This window comes from Mastigoproctus giganteus, chromosome 10 (genome assembly GCF_048544385.1).
Source record: "Mastigoproctus giganteus isolate SK-2022 chromosome 10, ASM4854438v1, whole genome shotgun sequence".
Classification (NCBI taxonomy): Eukaryota; Metazoa; Arthropoda; class Arachnida; order Uropygi; family Thelyphonidae; genus Mastigoproctus; species Mastigoproctus giganteus.
The window spans coordinates 6,296,712-6,322,084 of record NC_143584.1 but is presented as its reverse complement, the minus strand read 5'-3'; the positions used below and the strand labels follow the sequence as shown (position 1 = coordinate 6,322,084).

The following is a 25,373-nucleotide window of genomic DNA, read 5'->3' as shown; positions in this document are numbered from 1 at the left end:
GGTCATCAGGCAACACAGAAGCATCCCCCTAGGCAGAATGCGCTGGTCCCACAGGAACTAGTAGTTGTTGGTGACTCTATTGTCAGGGAAACGGGGAACATCCTTTGTAAAAAGGATAGGTGGAATAGGACCAGGGTATGTCTGCCAGGGGCAAAGGTTGATGACGTTGTAGAGCGGATATCATCTTTTAAGGGCACAAAAGGTGATATAGTTGTACACGTTGGCACTAATGATATTAAGAGTAGGAGACCGGCGGAATTACTTAGCAAGTACAGGTCACTGTTGAAAAAAAGCCGTGAATTAGGGTTGAACTTGAAAGTGTCTGCAATTCTGCCCAGACACGATAGGAGGGAGTATATGATGAGAGCCTTGTCGATCAATTCGGCCCTGGAGGGATTGTGCAAGGCTCAAGGGGTAGAATTTTTTTCAGCCTGGACTGTACTTGTTAACAGGAGAGATTGCTTCTACAGGGATGGGATACACTTAAATAGAAAGGGTGCAAGAATTTTTGCTGATGCTGTCGAGGCAGTGTTAGGTGGGTCGGAAAACTGCTAGTTGGGGGGGATACAAGGACTAATAGATTAACAGTAGCCAGTGGCAGAGGTGGAAGTGATTCTTGCACTGCTTCTATTGAAATGAGCAGAAGCCTGAAAAACAGGATGCAGGATATTTCAGAGACTGCTGGTAGTCATTGCGGTACAAGTAAACACATGGGTTGTGTTAGGGTAGCTAAGAATAGAAACAGGTGCATGTATACCTGCGTGTACACCAATGCTAGGAGTTTGGTAAATAAATTTGATGAATTTGAGGTATTGCTCAAAACATCAAAGGCAGATATTGTTGGGATATCAGAGACGTGGTGTCACACAGATATAAGTAATGCGGAACTGGAATTTGGGGAATACAATGTGTATAGAAAGGATAGACAGGACAGGAGGGGAGGAGGGGTCATGCTATTAATTAAGAAACACATAAAGTCCAAGGAAGTGAAGCCAGTCGACATCGATGGACAGGGCAGCGTCGAGTCAGTTTGGTGTGACATAAGCATAGGGAAATCAAAATTGAGAGTAGGAGTGTGCTATAGGCCTAATGACTCTGATGAGTATAATAAGATATTGTACAGGGAAATAGAGTGGGCCAGTAAATCAGAGAGTCTTATAATGGGGGATTTTAATTTCCCAGATATTGACTGGAATTTGTGGGTTGGTCACTCGCACACTAGCAAGGCTTTTGTGGATTTATTGGATGATTGTTTTCTACATCAGCATGTTCGTGAGGCAACAAGAGGGAGCAATACTCTTGATCTGATTATCAGTAGTGATTCTTCATGCATTAAGAACCTGCAGATAAATGAACCACTAGGTGGCAGTGATCACAGTGTGTTGAAGTGGGATTTACTCAAGGAGGTAACTACCATCAGAGGTAAAGGGAAGGGTTTTTGTTTTCGTAAAGGCGACTATGATGGTCTGAGACAGTATTTAAATTCTATACAGTGGGACCAACTGATGATGTTACCAACAGCAAACTCAAAATGGGAAGCATTCAAGGAACTAATCTTGGAGGCTACCAGGCTTTACATACCAACTAAGAAATATTGTTCAAGGTTTAGGCCTAAATGGTTGTCAGATGAACTAATGAGACATGTGGCAGAGAAGAAAAATGCATGGGATACATACAAATTAATGGGTGACATGGAAGCCTATGATAGATATAAGTTGGTCTGTAACCAAGTCACAAAGGAGATTAGGCAGGCAAAGGCAGACTATGAAAAATCCTTGGCAAAGGATGCAAAGAAAAACAGAAAAGAGTTCTTTACATACTTGAACTCGAAAAGGAAAGGGATGAATCAGATTGGTCCACTGGATATTGATGGTTCAACAGTTGAGGATCCTGCTCAGGTGGCTAACAATCTAAACGAGTATTTTGCATCTACATTCACGCATGAGGAGTTATTCAGGAAGGAGAATGATGTAGGTAAAGTAAACATTGGCAGTGAGCTGGATGATTTTGTAATAACTGAGAGGAAAGTGGAGGAGAGATTGTTGAGGATAAACATAAAAAAGGCACCTGGGGTGGATGGGATCTATCCAGTTATATTAAAGGAGGCAGCAAAGGAAGTAAGCAAACCCTTAGCCATAATTATGAGAGCTTCCTTGGACTCAGGGGAGGTACCTATGGACTGGAGATGTGCAAATGTGACCCCAATTCACAAAGGAGGTTCAAAGGCTGACACAAGTAATTATAGACCTGTTAGTTTAACTTCTGTTCCAGGTAAATTAATGGAGGCACTGGTTAAAGAAGCACTGCAGGATCATCTAGACAAGAATTCAGTTATAGCTCAGACGCAGCATGGTTTTGTTAAGGGCAGGTCTTGCCTGACCAATTTGATTGGATACTATGATGTAGTCACAAAAGAACTGGATGCAGGGAATAACTTTGATATTATATATTTGGATCTTAGAAAGGCTTTTGATACTGTTGCACATGGAAGACTGCTGCACAAATTGGAGCAGTGTGGCATTGGAGGCAAATTGCTGCTATGGATAAGGGGATGGTTGAGTGGCAGAAGGCAGAGAGTGGTAATCAATGGACACTGCTCAACGTGGACTAATGTTATTAGTGGAGTTCCTCAAGGTTCAGTGTTGGGTCCGTTGTTGTTTTCGGTGTTTATGAATGATATTGATGATGGGATATCAAGTTTAATGTCCAAGTTTGCAGATGATACAAAGGTTGGCAGGGTCGTTAAGGACAATACTGACGCTATGCTGCTGCAACAGGATCTGGAAAGGTTGAACAGATGGGCTGAGAGGTGGCAAATGAGGTTTAACATCGACAAATGTAAAGTGCTGCATATGGGAAACAGTAACCCCAGATCAACGTATCAACTCTGCGGTACTACACTGACAGTGGTGGAGAATGAAAAGGACCTGGGGGTAATTGTGCAGGCAGATATGAAGTTCTCTGAGCAGTGCAGACGAGCTGCAAGAGTAGCTCATGGTGTCTTGTCAATGATAAAGAGGAATTTTTCTAGCAGGGATAAGGAGGTGATTATTCCCTTGTATAAGGCAATGGTAAGGCCACATCTTGAGTACTGTATACAGGTCTGGAGGCCTCATTTCAAGAAGGATGTAGAGCTGCTGGAACGGGTACAGAGAAGGGCAACAAGATTAGTAAATGGAACAAAGGGTTGCTCTTACGAAGAAAGGCTTAAGTTTTGCAAATTACAGAGTCTGGAGACTAGGCACCGGCGAGGTGATCTGATAGAGGTGTATAAGGCTTTGAATGGTTTGAGCATGCTCAATGCCAATGGGATTCTTCATCTTTCTCAGAATAATCACCTCAGAGGGCATAAATTCAAATTGAGGAAGGACGGATGTCGGATAGATGTGCGGAAATTTGCCTTTGGCCAGCGGGTGGTTGGTTGGTGGAACCGACTTCCATCACTGGTTGTTGAAGTTGATAGCCTAAACAAATTTAAAGCTCAACTGGACAGGTATTTCGAACGAACGGAGGGGTGAAATGGGAGTGGGTTTTTTTTTTTTTTTTTTGTTTTTTTTTTGGCTGATGCTGAATAAGCTTGCTTTCTTGCATCATATGCCTCTGCTAATGCTAATGCTAATGCTAATGCTAAAAAACAAATTTTGACTCTGTGAAAACATAATTCAATTCTATATTCTTGTGCACCATACTGCTAAAGGAACAATTTAAATACTCTAAAATTTCCTCAACAAACAGTTTTTTAAAATAACAAAAGGTCTTTTCTTTACATATAGATTATGCTCCACACTAGAGTGAATTCTAGCAAACTGACCCCTGAGAGGCTGCCAATCACTATACTGTTGTGGAGGACCACAGTTTGCATTCTATGATCTGCTATCTCTTATGTCAGGTTCAACAAGCAACATACTGTCATCCACTAAATTGTTTGCATAATACTATCAAAAACAAGTGCCGAGTGCTTCTGCATACTACTGGGGGGTCTTCAACATGATAACACCAAGCCCCATTTGGCATGTTAACTCTTTGTGGGACTTGTCATTATTGTGGAAAGGAAGTAATGCTCTAGCACCTTCTATCTATCACACAGTTCAGATTGTTTTCTTGAAAGCTCCAAGTGTTTGGAGAATTTAAAAAAAGCTTAAGGTTCACACTTTAATCCAGATGGTAAGATCTAGGATGCAGTTACAAAAATATTGCTACAGTTACCAAAATCTTTCTGTGGCTCAGAACATGAAGTAGCTAGTGGCAGTGTGCAATAAATGTATTAATGTCTTAGGAGAGTTTTTCATCATGGCTTAATTTATTATTTTTTAATTTGCTCTGGTCAAATCATTCTGATCGATTGTATTTTTTTTATATAACTTAGATGCGGCTTGTTAAGCAAATTTGCTACTGTTTTGTATCAATTCTACACCTGGAAATATTTATAATCAGAACATTAAAATTTGGCAACAAAAATAAAATTAAATACAGTAGAACCTGGATAAGAAATTCCCGCATAAAAAGTTTTCCCCTGTACCAGGTTTGGTTTCTTAAGTCCCAATTTCAACTCTATATGTTGTAATGTATTATTTTCCCGCATAAAAAGTTTGTGATAAAGAATACACAATTATTATTATAATGATTCTTTAAACAGGCCTCTGAGGTTGGGTATATTCATATTGTAGTTTTAAATGTTTTTCACCAACCTTATGTAGAAATAAAACACAACGAAAACGAAAACTGGCATCTTGATAACTAAGTATTTATAATAAATTATATTTGCCTGTATTTACAATAAATTATATTTAACTTTACAACTAAAATATATGAAATATACATTAAAATATACTGGGTTAAGAACAATAAAATACATTAAAATATACTAAATTAAAAGCGATAAAACCATAGCTTTCAAAGGCTCCTGCCGTCTTCTTCAGCGGTATTTTCTTTGTTCTGCGGTGCGTCTTTAAATACCAGCAGGTTCACGGTACTCATCACGTGTTTCATGGACGATGCTATCATCACCGATTGGGTGCATAAGTTCTAGGACTGCAAGTGGCTCGAGAGTTTGCGGATCTATTCCACAGTGAACATTAATAGAGATAGAGGAATGCGGATCCATCCCCTCTTTGAGGCTACTATCCTCAGAAGGGATGAACGGTTCCACATGACCCGCTCTCGAGCCACTTCCGATTCCATAACACAAGAGAACGGAACACGTGGGAATGAAACACGTGATGAGTACCGTGAACTTGCTGGTATTTAAAGACGCATCGCAGAACAAAGAAAATACCGCTGAAGAAGAAGGCAGGAGCCTTCGAAAGCTATGGTTTTATCGCTTTTAATTTAGTATATTTTAATGTATATTTCATATATTTTAGTTGTAAAGTTAAATATAATTTATTGTAAATACATAGTTATCAAGATTCCAGTTTTCGTTGTGTTTTATTTCTACATAAGGTTGGTGAAAAACAAAAAAAAAAAAAAAAAAAAAAAACATTTAAAACTACAATAATTATTATAATGATGTTTTCCCACTTATCTTTTTTTTAAATATAAAAATTCTTTATTTTTATATTAAAAAATATATACATTTTGGTAATCAACCAATTTAGTGCCAAGCATCATTTTAGTTAGTAGTAAATCACTGAAATAGGTGAAATGGCATAGTTTGTTATATCTCATATTGTGAATGCCTTCAAAATGAATTGCCCTGATATTGCACTAATATCAGGGCAATAAGCAATGCTTTGCCAATGGTGAAGACTAATGTTACTTATTCTTGGCAGATATCACCCCTGTACCACCACCCAGAGGTGGTGGAGTGGTGGTGTTATCTGCCGAGAATCCATTTGTGAAGTGTTACCTATTCGAGAATCCATTTTCAAAGCATTGGTTATTCAAGGTAGTTCAATATCAGGGTAACTCGTTGTGAGGGCATTCACAATATGAGATATAACAAAAACGATGCCATTTCACCTTCTTTGGTGATTTTCAACAAACTAAAATGATACTAGGCACCAACTTGTTTGATTAGTGAATTTTCCGTAGTCTCAGACTTTCAGTGCTAAAACCTTTTTAGTATAAACATTTTGATATAACTGAAGTGACATATTGCAATTGTTTTCATTGAAATCAATAATTGGATAAGTAGACCACGTTAAGTGTTAAGTTCTGATGATCATGAGCAGTTCTGAATTAATTAGTATATTGTTGTTGTCTTATTGTAATTGTGACCTTTTAAAATATGTTTAAACTCCAAAGGAGCTCATTCTTCCAACTTGGTAATGAGTTTAATGAGCAGATGTTAAGCATCAGCCTCAGGTTTCCTTGCACCATATGGCTAATAATAATAATAATAACAATCAAAAGCAAATATGTAAGTAGCTCAGCACTTATGTGTTTGTTTATTTGTTAATCTTTTGAATATGAAAGGAACCATAAGATTTTCTAGAACAGGAAAAGGGAGAGAGAGAGAATGTATGGCATGGTGTTAGTCTGCCCCAAAGGCATAATATTCTATTTAATCATCCCAAAAAAGGCATTATCATTAGTCTCCAAAAAGATAGATGAGCATTTACATGTTTCAACTTAATTTTGAACTGAAGTACTTTGTATGCTTTGAAAATTGACCTACTCATCCTGGGTGATGTCATTTTTGCAAATTAGCAGCAAGTAGTTTTCTTACATGAAGAAACAGATCACCTGATTTCAAAATTCCAAGGCACCAGAGCCCCCATATTAGGATGAAATACACAGTAGTTATTCTTTATATGATGAAAACAACCAAAGATTCTGCAAGCTGTTTGTTTTGTTTCTATTCTAATTATGTATTATGAATATAATATATAATTATAATATATAATTAGAAAAATTATATTTTTCTTCATTTTTTAATAGTATTTTTATGTTGTTATTATTTTAAAAAAATCAAATTTTTATACCTAGGAGGAAAGAGGGAAAGGTACACACCAAATATTCTTCCTGCATATAAATTGTCTCCTGAACTGGTCCTAACTGCAACAACCAATTATAATTTTTTTTATCCATGGCTTTATTATTATGACTACATATTTTTTATAAGTTATTATTAATATTTCAAAATATCACATATTTTTAAACCTGTGAGGGGGGAGGAAGAGAGAGAGATACAAAATTTTCTTTCTACCTAAAAATCTTGAACTAGTCTCAATTGCAAGAACCATTTATCATTTTTTAACCATAGTGTTTTTTTTTTTTTTTTTTTTACATGTATGGTCTACTATGCTTGACTTCTTCCTGTAATCAAGGCAACTGGGCCAGTTTATCCCCATTACTCTCAGAGTTTTATAATTTTTATGTAAGCAATATCATTAAAATCACTGAAACTTCTGATGCCACTGTACCACTGATATTTGGAAGGTAAGCTAGGCATAATATTCTACAATATATTGTTTTGGAAACAATTCTCTCCAAAAGTTTGTCTAGTTCTTCCTTTTTTTATATGTAAATTATCAACTTCCACAACAACAGATGAAAGTTTGTTCCAGCAATCTCTGGCTAAAGGCAAATTTCCACACATCTATCCTGCAACCAATTTGAATTTAAGTCCCCTCAAGTGCATAATCTAAGCAAGAGAAAGAATCTCATCAGCATTGAGCAAACTCAAACCATTCAAAGCCTTAAACACCTCAATCAGATCACCTCACAAGTGCCTAGTCTCCAGATGCTACAATTTGCAGAACTGAAACCTTTCATGGTAATTCTAAATGCTTCCCATTTAGAATTTGCTGCTAATAACATCATCAGTTGGTCCCACTGTATAGAATTTAAAACTGTCTGTGACCACTGTAGTCTTCTTTACAAAAATCCTCCCTTTACCCCTGATGGTAGTTACATCGTTAAGGAAATCCAAGATCAATACTCTGTAATCACTGCCACCTAGTGTTTCCTTTATCTGTAGATTCTTAATGCATGAATAATCAGTGCTGATAATCAGATCAAGAGATTTTGCAGTCATGCAAAATCTCTTGATCAGATTATCAGCACTGATTGCCATAGACAGCAGTCATCCAAAAAATCCACAAAAGTCTTGCTAGTGTGTGAGTGACCAATCAACAAGTTCCAGTCAAAATCTGGAAAGTTAAAATTTCCCATTATAAGACATTCTAATTCACTGGCCCACTATTTCTCTGTAAAGTTGTTCGTTGTACTCTTCAGAGGCATTACACAGATATGTTCCTAATCTCATTTTTCCTATCCCAGTGCTCATGTCACACCAAACTAACTCAGCACTGCACTGGCCACCCATGTCAACTGGATACAGTGCCTTAGATTTTACGTGTTTCTTAACTAACAGCATAATTCCTCCTCCCTTCCTATCCTGTCTGTTCTTTTCTGTAAGAAGAGGTTCCAAAAGGCCAGGGTCTCCGTGCCTATTTATCATCGCATCAAGGATTATTTCCAGAATCACTCACTTGTGGTCTCCAGTGGATCCTGCTCTGTTGCGAGACCTGTGACTCGCGGTTGCCCTCAGGGATCAGTTCTTGGACCAGTATGCTGGAACGTGGTCCTTGATGGGTGGGTGGGTAGCTGGCTACTGAACATAACTGCACTACTAAGATTGCTTATGCAGACGATTTAATTATCCTTGTTTCTGGAAACACCAGACTACAACTTGAAATCCGTGCTAATGAAGTCCTATCAGACCGAGATGAGTGGTGTAGTACACATAAATTAACTATTTCTGTTCCCAAAACAAAACAAATTCTTCTCAAAGGAAAATTAGACCCAAATAGACCTCCAAGTATTAAGATTAAAGAACAATCAATAAAATTAGTTAACTCGTACAAATACCTAGGAATTATGTTAGATAACAAACTTCAATTTATTACCCATGCTAAATATGTACTAAACAAAATCAAGACTTTGACAGGCAAAATAATCAGAATTACGAAAGGTTCTTGGGGTCTGAAACCTCCACTCTCAAGCCGTACTACAAATGTATATATTTATTCCTACTGTCTGTTATGCTGCGGGCGCTTGGGGCCCCAGTATATGTCGAGTCATGGTGGAAAAAATCTTGACTCAAGCCCAGCACTTCTTCCTGATTGCAACTTCAAGAGCTTGTCGCACAATTTCAACGTCGGCACTACAGGTAATCAACGGTAAACTACCAATTAAATATGAAATGCTGTACAATTACTTTCAGTATTGTAGAAGGAAGGAAGGGTATTGCAGCACAGTTCAACCAGTTTTCTGTTAACTTGGACGTGCCAGTGAAAGAAGACAACACTAGATTAAGAAACCAGTTCCTCTAGGAATGGCAAAACGAATGGACTAATGCCAACGCTGGAAGAATTACTACCCTTTTTTTACCTCAGGTTGCCGAATTTGACAAAAAATATTGGTCCTGGTTTAACCCAGGTCTTCACCTAACTTTCCTTCTATCTGGGCATGGCAGCCTAAACTCAAAAGTTATTTACTCTGGGTTTGGCTGCATCTCCTCTTTGTAAATGTGGCTCAGAGGAGACAGTCCAACATATAATCTTAGAATGTCGATATTATGTAGACATTCGATTTGAACTAGAATGTAAGGAAAATTATCAGGCACCGGCTAACTTTGCTGACAAGGCTTTCCGCAGAAGGAAAGGACTTGCCGACTGAGAATAATTATGTTATTAGTGTACTACCACTGTATATAGTTGCCTCCTTGGTATTAATTGTATTGTTACAAGACCTCTGATGAGGAAATTTATTTGTATTTATTGCTGGACGGCAATATTAGCGTTTAGTATAAATTAGTCAATGTGCCAGGTTCACTGTTGGGTGGGTGGTGTCCTGGAACTTTGGCCTCTAATAAGGTGCATAAATTCTAAATCTTAAATTGTATAAATTGTAAGATATACATCGAACCTCATTGTAACCGAACTGGGAGGTTCTAACTATCTGTATAGTTGTATAAGTTGTGAAGGTTAATATAGAAGTTGGTGCCTTCAACAAATTGTAATAACTGAGTTGCAAGTGTTATGGATATACAGTATGGTCAAATGTGCCGCTATACTACATTGGTCTCAGGCAAGACACTTATTGTTTGTAATAATGCCTGTGAAGTTGGTAGATCAAGATGTTTTGTAAAACCACAAATTGTAAATATCGTAAAGTTACTCTTCAGCAGTGGATAGGGGAAACCCTGGAGCCAGCAGAAAATAATAAAATACTTTGAATACTTTGTTCTTTTCTGTAGACATTGTACTCCCTCATATTCAAAATCTGCATTCCTTATATCTGTGTAACTCTACATCTCCAATATCCCAACAATGTCCACATTGGATGCCTTAACCAGCACAATGAATTCATTAAAGTTATTTACTACACTCCTATCATAGGTGTACATGCAAGGATACATGCACCTGTTTTTACTCTTAGTTTCTCTAACACAGCCCATGTATTTACTTTTTCCATGATGACTCCCAGCAGTCCTTAAAATCCCCGGTACTTTGTTTTCCAGGCTGCTGCTCATTCCAATAGAAGCAGTGCAAGAATCACATTCATATCATACAAGTTGCCCAATTAATGCGTTCAATCAATGTGAAAAGAAAAATAAACACCTCTGAAACTAGTTCCCATAAAAAAAAAATAATGTAAGGCTGGGTTATGTTCTGGATCAGACTACTGGACTGTTTTTAGACATACTTCTCTGTATTAATATTTTACAGTATGTTAATTAGAATGCGGTTATAACTAGCAATGGATAGGCTTCGGCCTAGGGAATGGTTGAACATATAATATCTTAAATGTATGTATTAGCTTATGCTTATCCACTTTGGGCAAATGGAAGAACAACTGATGTGTCACAGTTGCTCTTAGAATTTTGGATTATAAATGGGCTAATTTTAAATTCAGGTTGACTGAATCAGACTCACGGTCCCAATTATTTTCTCAAATGGACTACACTTATATGAGGGGCAGTCGATAAGTATTTACAAAATACAATTATAACTGTATTCTAATTAACATTATAAAAAATTTAAAAACTATAAAAAAATTGACAAATTATAAAAAAATCATTTAGTATGTATATTATTATTAGTATGTGTTAATACACATCATACACATTATCACATTTTCTGTTGCTGACGGCACTCAAATGATGTACCGTGATGAACATATGCGATCATTCTTAAGTGGTCAATAAACAACTGTTGTAAAAGCATGTGAAATTAAGAAATATTCAATTTTGGCATACTGACTGAACTCAATGCTATTTACATCAGTGCTTCTTTCTTTCTTTTTTTTAATCACATAAAGGCTTCTTGGAACACAGTTTTATTTATTCCTTGTTTGTGTCGAGCTTAATTTATGTACCTGGAATAAGCTTTTTATAATTTGAAATCCCAATGCTGTACCTAAACTAACTCAAACAATTAAAAAAATAATAATAAATAACAACTGCCAATATCGAGCAGCTGTTAATTCCACATGCCTTTACTTTTCCTTCTTCATTTATTGACTGCTTAAGAATGCCTGCGCATGGGCATCATTATACCTTACTTTGATGCATATATATGCATCATAACACATCGATTTGACATATGATGGCACATCATTTTAATTTGAATTTACATAACGACTTTACACTTAACTTGACATGTATATGCATCAGCAGCAGTGTTTGTTATTTGGTTTTTAGGGTCATTAGCAACTAAGGCCATATTGCTCTGTGAATATGCAGTGGTCATTCCCTGACCTTTCCGCATCCTCCGTATTTGGTGGTGACGGGCTCGAACCCCGGTCTAATCAAGAAGCGTGTGCTGCGCACTGCTGCTCCTTCCCATCTGGCTACGGAGGCACCCAGCAGCAGTGAACATGCTGCTGATGTATATACATGTAATAGTAACAACAATACAGTAACAACTGATCTTGCAAAAATAATACTTGTAAGCTTCCTTTCAACAAGAATTGTTAGAATATTTGGAACTGTAAGAGCACTTAACACACTTGATTAGTAATGGATGTAACATGGATAAAAATTAATAAAGGATAAATTAGTGCGTGTGTGTGTAACTACAATCATGGCAAAAGTCGTTTAATGTCCGAATATGGGCAGATGTGGGTTACACTGAGAACACACAGCATAATAATATGAAGCTGCCAAAGCTGCCTTGTGACAGGAAGGGTGCTCTTTTTCTTTTTTCTTACATTCAGTTCTAGACAGATGTAATGCTCCTTAGGATGTGCATGGCATGCAGAACTGTGTCGACCCCAGCTTTGCAGTTGTGACTTGAAAATTGCCTATTGATCTGCATTTGTTGCATTGTGCATTGGCTTACTTCATCCACTGTTTGTTATTTGGTTTTTAGGAGCATTAGCAACTAAGACCATATTGCTCAGGGATATGCGGTGGTCATTCTCTGACCTTTCCGCATCCTCCGTATTTGGTGGTGACGGGCTCGAACCCCGGTCTAATCAAGAAGCGTGTGCTACGCACTGCTGCTCCTTCCCACCTGGCTACGGAGGCGCCTACTTCATCCACTGTGGCATTCCCTGTTCTTCTTTGAATATACAGGTGGACATCTTGGCAGATCCCAGGAAGGAAATGACAAGAATCTGGGATGCTTTGGTAAAAGTCTGACAAGAGCGTAGGAGTGTTTGTGATAAAGGGCAGATCACACAAAATTTTTTCCCAGATTTAAGAAATGCAGCCACGATAAAATTCAAATGGTTTACCCCAAACTTACAAGCTATGTTCTCATTAACTGGTCATGGTTCGATTAATGCAAAGTTGCATGATTTAGGAATTACTGAAAGATCTAGTTGCCATTGTGGCAAAAGAGAATATATTATGTACAACTGTGAGGAGTACAGCAATCTATGAATTGAATTGGTATCTCGGGTTAGTAATCTCAATCTTATGGCAGAAGGCTGCGAGACAATTCTAGTTGATAAACAGGAGAACTTGTTGGCTTTCCAAGCCTTTGCAACTGCAATATTTCTTAGGCGGAAGACTCTTCTGCATCTGGAAGTCTTAGATTTGTAATGCGGTATGGTGTACACCGAATTACATAGAGTTCTGTGAAATCGTGGAAGCTTGAGTCTGCTATATCCACTGCAACTCCAGCTCCTTGTGCTGACATTTCTGTTCTCGGCAGCTCCTGGCTTTCCAACAACAGACTGTGAACAGATGCAGCTCTTTCCAATGAAGTTTGGAATTTGTCTGAAATTTAATTATATGTATATTTATTTTTTATGTAATTTGATTATTTTCAATTTGTTCATTCCAATCTTTTTTGGTCATGGCAGGTTTTTTCCCCTCCCTGTACTTGGGCAAACAGGAGAGGGAGTATATAAGAGTACTGCTAAATTATGTGTAACTGACAGCAGGGTTGCCAATGGTTGGCTGGGACCGCTTTAAGTAATAAATATCAATATCAATATGCACAGATGTGGATGTCAAAAATATTTTGTGCAGGTGCTCTAATTTTTCTTTTCTTTTATGACTACTGAAGTAACTTACTTAAATATCTTACCTAATTTGTGTTTACAGTTCTTTCTGCTTTATAAGAAACTAAAAACAAGTCCAAATTCATATACTGTGGGGGGGGGGTCCAGTTTAGAGCTTATGAAGATGATTTATAATTCTGTAATTTGTTTGATATCACCAAAAGAAGTGTGGAGTAAAGTTTGTCCATTACACTACTATTGGACAGTTCCCATCAGTACCTGGTGGGAACTATACAATAGTACTATAATAGGAAAACTTTATTTCATTACTTTCTCTTTCATAATGGCATCATAACATTCTAGCAACTTCAGCAACTATATTTTTTTCAAGTTCAGTGGACAATTGAATTTGACAGAGAGGCCCTCTACCATATAGTACATTAAATTTAGAATTTTTTAGAATGTATACTAGGGGGCTCCGTCCCCTGCTTGCTTTGCTTGCCAACCCCCATGCATGCTTTTCTATGTAATATGTAGAGGTATGATGGAGTAAGTCAAATCTTTTCTACTTAAAAGACACACCTGTTGAAACGCGCTGACTGATATCTAATCTAATATATAAAAGAAAATAGAAAGTGTAAGAAAAAACTATAAAAAGTAAAACCGTGTGAATGTTGAGTGAATGGAAGTTATTAATTGCCTCTTCACTGGACAGACTGATGGCTATGCAGGCCCTCAGTTGCCTCATAGTTATCCAAGCTGACACCATGCTGTAGCTTTTCCTAGCTAGTATGGTGTGGGATGCTGACACTGGCCATTAGGGTAACCACCAGGCCAGTATCGGACAGAGCTACAAAAAGCATATTCCACCACAGGAATCTTCTCTTTCCCTATGTTCTTTTATTCCTACCACTTGGGGTGGTTGAGTGTCCTTCCCCCACCCTGGGTGGCCCCTACCCTCTTTTTTGTGGTGGCTCACCCCCACCAACCACTTTCAACTCCCACCCTCTGGACCGGGATGGGCATCCTGTACCAGGGGGTCCCCTTACTGTCTCCCCTTTGAAATCAGGCAGTGCCTCAACTACTGCCCCCCTCTGTTCTCTGCCCTTTTTATCCCACCCTCTTCCTATCTCCCCATTATCTCCTTTCCAATAAAAAAAAAAAAAATTTTTTTTTTTTTTTTTTTTTTTTAGGCTCTCCTTGGATGCCTAGGCTACAACAGGGTTCACCCTGCCAGAGCTTTCTTCTCTCCTAATGTGTTCTGGCCCGCCTCCCTGAGGCGATTATGGAAACTGCAGGTGTTAGTGGCTCTCCACAGGCCCCCCCCAGCTAAGTGGCCAGAGGAACAACACAACCCACACTAATACTTCACAAAACACACACCCTGGCCTTATGCAGAATATTGTAATCTACACAGAGTAAAGACGCGGAGTTGGGGGAGACCCCTGGTGCCGCCAGACAAAAAACACTATGTCACTATGATCGATATCTAATCAGGAAATAATCTGTGTAATTATTTACTTGTGCATTTGTAGTGCACGGAATTCAATCACTAGGTAATTATTTACCTGCACTTACATAGGTCACTTAAGAAAAGGTTTCATAATGCATGAGGAATATTGTTGCATCCCAAAGAGCAGGACTAAAATATTTAACTGAAATATTTACAAACTATACAAATATTTAAAATATTTAAAAAATACTAAACTACTGTATTTAAATACACAATATTCATTAATATATAAAAACATTACAGTGGAACATCAATTGTTAGATAGTGAAGCAGGAGGTTGGTGAACGTTGTGGAGGCAGTTGTCAATAATTAATTGCATTTGTAGTGATGTAACTGCCTCGCTCTCTTCTCCCAATGGCTCGAATAAATATCACTAGGAAGAAATCTTTTTTAATGTATAGAGAGAGATGAAAAAACATGCATTTCACACTTGCATAACTTGAGGACCTCTATATTTTAAATACTGGAATGGGTTTTGAAACAGGTCCACAATGTGCTCCCTACAACCTCAAGCTATCAAGAATAAAAAATATGCCAGCAGTGGAAAATGTGACATTTATTTTAAATTACGGCTAATGTTGGTACCAATTTTAAATCAACTTGTAATTGGTACCAATTACAAGTTGATGTCGACTGAGCTATGCCACAAACACTAGAAAATTTTCTGATTTTGGACTCTTCCAACTTCAATTAGTAAGCTAGTAGAGGTAATCACTACCCAAAGCTACTCTCCAGCTTATTATGTAGAAATACAGAAATCTGAAAATGCACACTAATTATCTTTTGATTAATTCATTATAATATCCTACAAAAGTCCAATTTATCTAATTTTAATACAATATAGCATAATAATCAAAACTGTTATGGAATAAGTATTAAAGCTAGTGAAAAATAAACCAATCACATCCATGTTTTTTTGTTTTATTCTTAAGAAATTGGCTAACGAACTGAGATTTTTACAAGCGACAAAAAAATAAATACCAAACTGTCATCATGAGTCCACAAATCATTCCTACTTCCATAAAATAAAGGAGATCTTAGTCCATAATTGAATGGTTGTTTTGGCAAACAGTCAATTCCAATGCTAGAGAATCCACAAGCACCAAACAGTGGTACAGATGGAAATACTGTTTTAAGTGCACTTTCTCCAGTCTCTGAAAAGTAGAAATTGCCTCTGTCACCTAGCACTGTTCGTCGTAAATAAGAATCAAAGACAAATATACAGGACTGATGTTCTGGAAAACCACAGTCTTTAATTTCTTTCAGTTTCTGTAAGGTTCCCTCTCTGTGCATAGAAGTCTCAATCACAGATGACGCTGCCAAAACTCTTTCTCCACAAAATGCAATTCCAACTCCCACTTGGTTTCTGTTGAATTTCCAATGCTTTGAAAACCTGACTGCTTCAGTAAAAGTTCCACCAATAACAATGTTGTCACCTTGTTTCCTATAGTAATATTCTATTATATCATGCACAGTTTCTTCTGTTTCATGATACATATCACAGAAGAACAGCAGACACTTGATGTGTACATCTTCTGGAATTAAAGTTATCTGAGTTACTCTTCTATGCATAATCCCTCTTGCCATAATGGGAAACATGTACACATCTACCCCAGGCATCCTAGGAAAAAATACTCCCGATATTCCAGGGAAAACTTTGCAGTCAAGAGGTAATTCTCCATTTGATGGGGTGCCAATTATGCTAGAATTGGCTGTAAGAACGGTAGCACAGTTTCGTGGTACAGTCCTACGAATTATGGCCATAACTGTAAAATATAAACATATATGGTAAATATTATATATTCAGATACATACAAAGGGTGTGTGCATGTGTACATATATATTGTTAACCTTTATTATAAACAGAAATAATAATATTTGTGTACTGTAAGATCTATATCGGTTTAATAATGCTTACTTATTTTAAGGAATAGAAATAAGAAAATCAGGAACTTAAAAACTGAGAAAAGCTGTATAAATAAATGTACATTTACAATATATCTAGGACTTTTCAAATTATGTTCAAAAAAATTCTGGGGTATATCCTAGGGTCTAAAATAATAATTATAATTTGAGCTGCACATATAAGCATGTAGCAGAGCAATTCACCCAGATGATAAGGCATCCTTTGACTGAAGGAATCACCCATCTGAAGGTTAAGGACAAAGACATCACACACACCCAGTAAAGTACAGGCCGATCACTTGCCGCCCAACAATGCACAACCAAGAAGATATCATATCAGGCCACTTGGATTTTCTCCAGCAGTTATGGAGAAAGCCTACAAGAAGCACCAACCTGTACATGGCTTACATCCACTACTGCAAGGCCTTCAACTCCATAACCCATAGCTGGCTGATACACACTGAAGATCTATAAAGTAAACCCAACACTGACACACTTTCTAGAAGCAACCATGGTGAAGTGCAGGACCACCATCATGGTTGGGCACATCATGACCAGACCAATCCCTATTCGAAGAGGAATCTTCTAGGGAGTGCCCTGAGTCCACTATGGTGCTGTCCAGCACTCAACCCACTGTCCACCTTGCTCAACAGCAAGTTCTGATATATACCCTTAAAGAAGGGAGGAAGAACCTGGACACCTGATGTACGCTGATGTTATCAAACTCTATGCTGCAACAGAGAATCAACTCCAACATCTATTCTGGATCACTGGAGAGTTCAGTACTGATATCAGGATGCAATTTGGCCTAGACAAGTGTAAGACCCATGGATTATAAGAAGGAAATTCAGTTGGCCGAAACCACTAGCTGAAGACCAGTGAAGAGACTGAAGTCATGACAGAGGGAGAGATCTACAAATATCTGGGGATGATGCAGGTTCAACAGAAAGAACATAAGGAGATCAAGGCCAACCTCACTGAGAAGCCTGCTAAAATCAACAAAGCTGAATGGTGGGGACACGATCAGAACTATAAACACTTATGCCAGCGATTCCCAAACTTTTTTTAGTCACAGAACACTTTTCATCTCACAATATATTTATGAAGCACTTACGAAACACAAGTCTAGCGGGAGCCAAAGAACTGTTTGCTAATATTTTATTACATACGACTAACTGTGCATCAGGAGCATCTTTATTTCCAAAACATGTAAAGCTGAAATTCAAATAACTGTCATCATACTTCCGTTTTGGTCTTTTATTAGTTGGTTCCTGTGTTTTCACTTTGGATTTTTGGGGAACAAAAGGCTGCAATTGTTCATCCTCACTTTGAAGTGTGACAATATTGCATTTGTTTTCATCGACCACAGTTGCAATACTAGAAGGACTTGCTTCTCATTTTAAAGTTCCTTTTTTCAACCACAAATCCATGGTAATTTATTTTAATAATAATAATTCAAAATACTGATAATTATCAAAAAATTTTATACAAGGAAGTGAGTTTAGTTATGATAACGGTTCGCTCCTCCCTCTCCTTCAACCCGTGTACTTCATGCTAAATCGCATATGAATGGCATATTAAAATGAAACTATTATTTTTAGGCCACCTGAATAATTAAATTCATCTCATGCTGTGTGTCTTATGTCTGTTAAATTGTATGCGTTCTATGGTCGATTTGCCTGTTTTGCTGGATGAAAAATCCAGTTTCTGGTGGGGGGTACCTTGCTATCTACACCTGAAACCAACTAACTCAGCCACAAAGTGAAAAAAGCCCATTAAAGTTCCTCGCATCATCGACGGGATTCGAACCCGGGCCTTTTCCACCTGGTGTGGGGAGGATGGTGATGATACCACTGTGCTACCCGTGCAGACATGAATGGCATATTAGATCACAACATTGCTATTTTTTCGTAGATGTCATTACTTCTATGCATATGTCTCTATGCAAAAGCCTGCCAAAATAAAGTGTTCTGAAGTCTATTTGATTATTAGTCTATGCCAGTATATTAATAAACGAAAAAAAAAAAAATAATAATAATAATGTTAAAAATTATAACGACACAAAAGCGGTGTACGCTACAAATATGCAAAATTTATTTATTTTAATTATTAATTACGATTTTTCATGAAACACAGTTTGGGAAATGCTGACCTATGCAGTCCCAGTACTAACATACTCCTTTGGAATCACAGATTGACCAATACTGAGTTGGAGAAGATTTTTAGATTGACCTGGATAACGATGACCCAGAGCTGCCAACACTACCCAAAGTTGGCCACTAACTAAAGCTTGGAAAGGAGGGATGGATTCGACAGATCTCAATGAACAACAGAAGTAGGTGATTAAGAACCTGTGGGATTACTTCCATGAAAATAGCACCAATCTGCCAAGTCATAGAGAAGACAAACAAACAGCACACACTGCTCAACCTCAATTTTTTTTTTTTTAGTTGTGGCCATATTGCCCCTCCCAAGGTTTTTGCATTTTCTACTCTGATCCAAGCCTGAGGCGGGATTCGAACCCGCGACCTTTGGGTTGCCATGCAGGCACTTTACCCACCCGGCTAGCCTGGTCGGCCCCAACCTCAATAAAGAGACACCACTCACACAGATAATAGAAATGTGAAGATTAACAATACAGGGCCTGGAGGAATCTTACCAATATAAAAAATAAAATTCATACATATATTAATGATTATTGCAATTCAGTAAAAAAACAAAACAAAAAAGTATGGCTCTGCTCTTGGAACAAAATGATGATAAAGTGAATAAACTTGCAGCTTATTGATATAATGATTACATATGAGATATAATACTGAGATGCAAAAAAAAAAAAAAGACTGTGTCAGTGCATCTTGATTATATACTTGACATCTTGACTCTTGACATCTCAAAGGCTTTCGATCGTGTTTGGCATAAAGGTCTTCTAAACAAGCTTCCATCTTATGGTTTGCCAACTGTTTTTAGTAATTGGTTATTCAGTTTTCTGTGATCACTCACTGTGGGTGATGGTAGATGGCTCTCTGTCTTCTAACTTCTCCACTAATGCCGGCTTCCCCCAAGGTTCAGTTCTTTCCCCCACTCTTTTCCTCTTGTATATTAATGACCTTCCTCCATAGACTGGAAATCCTATCCATAATTTTGTCGATGATAGCGCATTGCATTCCACTTTCCATTTTGAGAAATCTTGTCTTGCTCAATCAGCTTCAATTTCTCGAAAATCTGCTAACAATTCCTTAAATGCCGATCTTCAGGTAATTCTCCAATGGGGCAAAGACAACTTAGTTGATTTCAACCCTTCTAAAACTCAGTCTTATCTTATATCTCGCAAAAAGGATTCTTCTGCTCCTATGCTTATCTTTAGTGACATTCCGAATTCTAGGAAAAATTATATATCTCTTTTGGGGATTACCCTGACTTCTAATCTCTCTTAGCACAAGCAAGCACATTACAAATATTGCTTCCTCTGCATCTAAAAAACTTGGTTTTCTCTTTCGCTGTCGGCGTTACTTTTCTTCCAAACAGCTGCTCACTCTGTATAAATTGCAAATCTACCCTGCCATGGAATATTGTTCCCACATCTGGGGTGGTGCCCCCAAAACCTCTCTCAGGCTTCTTGATTCCATTCAGAAGAAGGCAGTTAGGTTAATTTATGATTCATCTCTAACAGAGTCTCTCCACTCGCTCTCTCATAGACATACTGTTTCTGCTGCATGCCTCTTCTACAGATACTTCCATGGGCACTGTTCTTCTGAATTGGCTTCTATAATTCCCGCTCTCTCTCTTTCAAAACGGTCCAAACACGTGCCACCACCAGCCAACATCCATTTACTGTCCAACTTCAAACTCACAGAACCAACTTTTCATCTTCCTCGTTTATTCATTCAACTGCCGTTTTCTGGAACAACCTTCCTTCATACGTATTTCCTGAAAATTACAGTCTACAGAAGTTCAAGTCCAATGTCAACAAATATCTTCTTTCGTTTTATCGACCTCCAATCCAAGCACGGTACTAAGTACTGTAGGTTCTAATACCTCTCATGTTTGGGGTTTACATAAAAAAAAAATATATATATATATATATAAAAACAAAGCAAGTACATTTAAAGACAAAAGCCCTGAAGCTGAAAACTGACCATACATTGGTGCACACACAATTTTTAATATTAACCATGCAAAATGTCACTTAACAATATGAGAGGCAGTCAATAAGTATTCACCCTCATCTAGAAATATTTGAGTTAACAGTAGATATAGTCTGAAGTTTGTATGCTGAAAATGGAACCTTATTTGATTGAGTTAGAAGATAGAGCAAATAAAAGAAAACTGCTAATGATTAAAAACTCCATAAAGTTAATTCCACAGATAGTTATGGAATGTTTTAGAGGGTCAAGTTGAAAAAAAAGACAGGATAGTAAACTTTTCTAATTTTATAGTGGCAACTGCTATCAGAAACGAAAACCATCGCCATCAATGTTAAAGAATTAATGTAGCATGCAGACCTCCATGTTAATAACAGAAATTTTGCAAGTTTTTTTGGTTAATAATAACTCAAAGTGGACTACAAGGTAAACAACATAAAAAATAAAAGCTTAAGAACAGAGCCCTAAAAGTGATTAATGACTTGATATTCTTTTAGAGAGAAATGAGATTTTATTTAAGAATCTGCTGTTATTTAAAATGTTCCCAAGTTTTGGCAATAAAAAAAAAAAAAAAAAAAAGTTTTAACAACAGTAACCACTTCAGCTTAATAATTTGTATACTTTGAACAAGCGCACTGCATTACATAGATTTTCTGGTAAACGAGTAACTGCAAATCTGTACTGTTTTATTTTGTTTGGAAGGCAAAAATATAACTTGTTTGTTTCTTTCTTTTTTTAGGATGAATCATGTTATGTTTCTCTTAGATTTTAAGATGTTCACTAATATGGTAAACAATGGAGACCTGTTTCTTAGTTTTCAGTCCACACCTTGAATATTTTTTTGTTTGTCACCGTAGACAAAATCTGATATCTGTAAGCAAAGAAAATGTGTTTTATATAGGTCAATTTCAATTCCTTTCAATTAAACTGGACCTCACTGCCTTCAATTGTATAAAAAGAAGTTCCCCTTTGAATGACAGGCTAGAGCCCAATCATAACGAATAATTAGTGCAGTATAGTGTCCTTTTTTTTTTTTTTCAAATTTATTGTTCCTTTGTATTTAACAATGTTGGTTAATTTGAAGGGTTTTTTGGAGCATCAACTAATTGGTAATAGTTGTGCTAGTATTGTAAACTCATCAGTCGTGCAGCACACCTAAAATGGAGAGCAAAACAACACCTGCATTAGTCTCAGCCAGGGTCACAGCAACAAAATGTGTCAGAACCATCATATACTGCTCCTTTATGCAGCTGAAATTTGGGCATCAGCAGTGCCTACAATCAAAAAAACCTATCTGGGCAGTAGAATATTGGCTCCTCAAATGGGTAACCTTCAAGCACAGTTTGCCATCCCATGTCCATACAGCTGAAATGGCCCAGGCCCTGGGAATCCCCAGACTGCTCTCTCTCTCATTAATGAAAAAAGACCGGTAATCACTGTAAGGATGTGGACCGGTCTTATCACATCTTTTCATTCTGGGATCTCTGTGGCTGGAGGATTCCACCTGCCAGCTCACAGTCAGCCCAACAATTTTTCCTCTTCACTCACGCCTCCACTTATCAGGTCATTTCCTACCCTACCTGATGCTCAGACGAATCCAGAACATTAATGCCGACCTTCAGAAATTTGCTGTCAACCGACACTGTAGACGTGGGATACTTTGCCACACACACCCCATAGACCGCAAACTGCCAGATCCATCTGTCTGGAGATCCTTGTGAATTAACTAATGAGCCTGGCACTGCTCCTGCTGCTCTCTTCCATGAACTGTGGGGACAATAGTCAGTACTATAAAACGTATATGCATCGGTGTCATTTTGTTTATTTAAGTTTAATTTTTAAATCTCATGGTATGCCATCTTTGTAATGTAATTTGTTTAAAGTCAGTTTGCATCACTTTAATCTCTTATGTAACGTAACATCACTCCATATAATTTAATGTAATCTTGTTTTGTTCTTTAATGCCTTATGTTATTTAATGTTCTTTTAATACCTCTTATCTGTAAACCTCTGGCTTTTTAGCTGTAAAGGGAAAGTGCAACTATTTAATCTTGTTTATTAGATATTACAGCTGTATATAAGTATGTGCTCACAAGCAGGGTTAAAATATAATGGTTTTCACCCTTCTGAGAAAGCAGGTTCAGGAAAAGAATTCTGGTGAGTTCTTTGATTACTGTCACATTTATGAGAGTCTGTAAATCTTGGTCAACCTAAAAAGGATACTAGCCTTAACTTTTCTAGCTACATATATTGCCTAAAACAGAAAAATGGATTGAAAAGTAATGCCTCTTATTGCATAATTTTTGAAGAAATAGTGATATATAAGCAGTTCCCACTTTACGAGTTCCCGGTTTACGAGTATTTTTTTTTTTTTTTATTTCAAGTATCAACAAAATCAAAAATATGAACATTAATCCAAAAAATGAATGTTAAACATTCATAAATACCGCATTTCAAACCATGCGCATAGCCATACAATACAGTGTACCTCGCTTTACGATATTAATCTGTTCCAGAGACACCATCGTATCATAAAAATATCGCAATGTGAATGCAATAACACATTGTATTTTAGTTATTCGTTCCAAGGCCTCGGAAGTTGAAATTTTCGCTACATAACTAACCTACTTATCTCTCTAAAAGGTCATTTTTTAAATGTAAATTGTATTAGCTGCCATTTCAAATCATTTATTATTATTATTTTTTTAATTGTTGGCGCATCGGCTTCTGTGGCCATAATGCACCTCCCAAAGTGTTTGTATTTTACTCTGATCCAAGCCCGAGGTGGGATTCGAACCCACGACCTTTGGGTTGCCAGGCAGGCACTTTACCCACCTGGCTAGCCCAGTCGGCATTCAAATCATTAAAATGCACTAAACTTTCATCGTTATCATATGTTATGTAATAAGAATCAATTTTGAACACTTTTGTGATATTTTTTCTAAAGCACATTTCTGGAAGTCACGACCATAAAACAATAAAAACAATTCACAGTGTCCGGTTTATTGGGCTTTTCTTTGGTGAAATCAATTATAAATGGGTAGTAAACTTGATGTTATTATATTTGTGAAAATACCGATAGTTGAAATGGTGTGGGTTTTTATGTTATTATGGGGAAATGCATTTCCCCTTCACTGAAATTTTCAATCATATAAAGAAAACAAATAAATTTTCAGAATCTTCTCTTCATTCCTTTTTTTTTAAGGAATGAAGAAGTTGTTATTCCACGCGAATCATGTTAGTTGCAATCTCACTTGCGTGTATCGTTAGTTGCAATTTGTGTGTGCTGTTAAAAAATGCTTATGCATGCTATCGTGAAATTTAGAAACAAAAGAGATTATTTTGGAAACAAATGACTCTTGAAGCATTTCTGAAGATGATGGCTTCTTGTGCAACAATCCAATGAGTGAAAATGAGTGTGCATTTAATCGACAATGAAGAATACACATTCTTTAACATTTGTAAGTCATAAATAATTTCTTTATTATTATAATTTGCTTGATTTTACAAGCTATGTTTTCATTTCTTTGGATAAATCAATCATTGTTTAAACATAAACTAATTAGCTAGCTAATTTCATTGTTGAGAGCGTAACCCCTGTTTTTAACATTATGTCTATGGGAAATAAATTCCCACTTTACAAGCAAGCACTAGGAATGAATTAATATTTCGTTTGGGAACTACCTGTATCAAAAATAAAAAACATACTTGTAGGTAAAAACTGTCTTTTATTTGGTGTATCATATTTCTGCATGTGTTCCACCTAACTCAATACATTCTGGCTAGCACTTAAAGTTTTGTATGCTGTTCAAGTAAAATTAATTTGGTAGAGAGGCCAATCATCTCTTCACAGCTGTTTTCACTTCATCATCAGAGCCACATCTTTAAGCTTCGAGAATAAAAAAATATCACCTGGGGCCAAATCTGGGTTATGGGAGGGTGTGGAACAACTATAAATCCTAGCAATAAAATTCTTGCCAGTTTCATGCCACTGTGTTGAAGCAATGCTGCTGAACTGCCAGGCCTTACTCATCAGATTCTTTTTTAAGCTTGTCCAATGTTTCAATGTAGTTGTAAATGGCTTCAGACAGACTTGTAAGGCGCATTGTAGCCTTAGTTGCTAATGCGCCAAAAAAATCCAAACAAACAAACAGACTTGTATAGTTTGTTTCTCATGAGGGGTCACGGATCTTTCTTTGGAAGGCTGAAGTCTGACGCAGCTTGGAGAATAAGGTGTGTTTGTGGGGAGGTGAAAACATGGGAGCATGTTTTATATGACCGTGAAGAGTATGTGGACTTATGGATTGAGTTGAAGTAAATGTAGTGCTCCAATACGAATAACAATATGAGTAGAGGTTCTGAGATTCAAATAGTTAAAACAAAGGAGGATTTCATGGTTTTTAAAGAAT

At 37.2% G+C, this 25,373-nt stretch overlaps 1 protein-coding gene across 1 annotated transcript in view; it reads right to left on the bottom strand.

The window, feature by feature from the left end:
- Window positions 1-15,856: 15,856 nt before the first annotated feature.
- LOC150078649 (F-box only protein 22-like) overlaps window positions 15,857-25,373 on the bottom strand; it is a 32,879-nt gene continuing 23,362 nt past the window's right edge. The window contains exon 3 of the mRNA XM_090384160.1: window positions 15,857-16,683. Coding sequence (XP_090240286.1) covers window positions 15,857-16,683 — 827 coding nt within the window. The remainder of the gene's footprint in view (window positions 16,684-25,373) is intronic.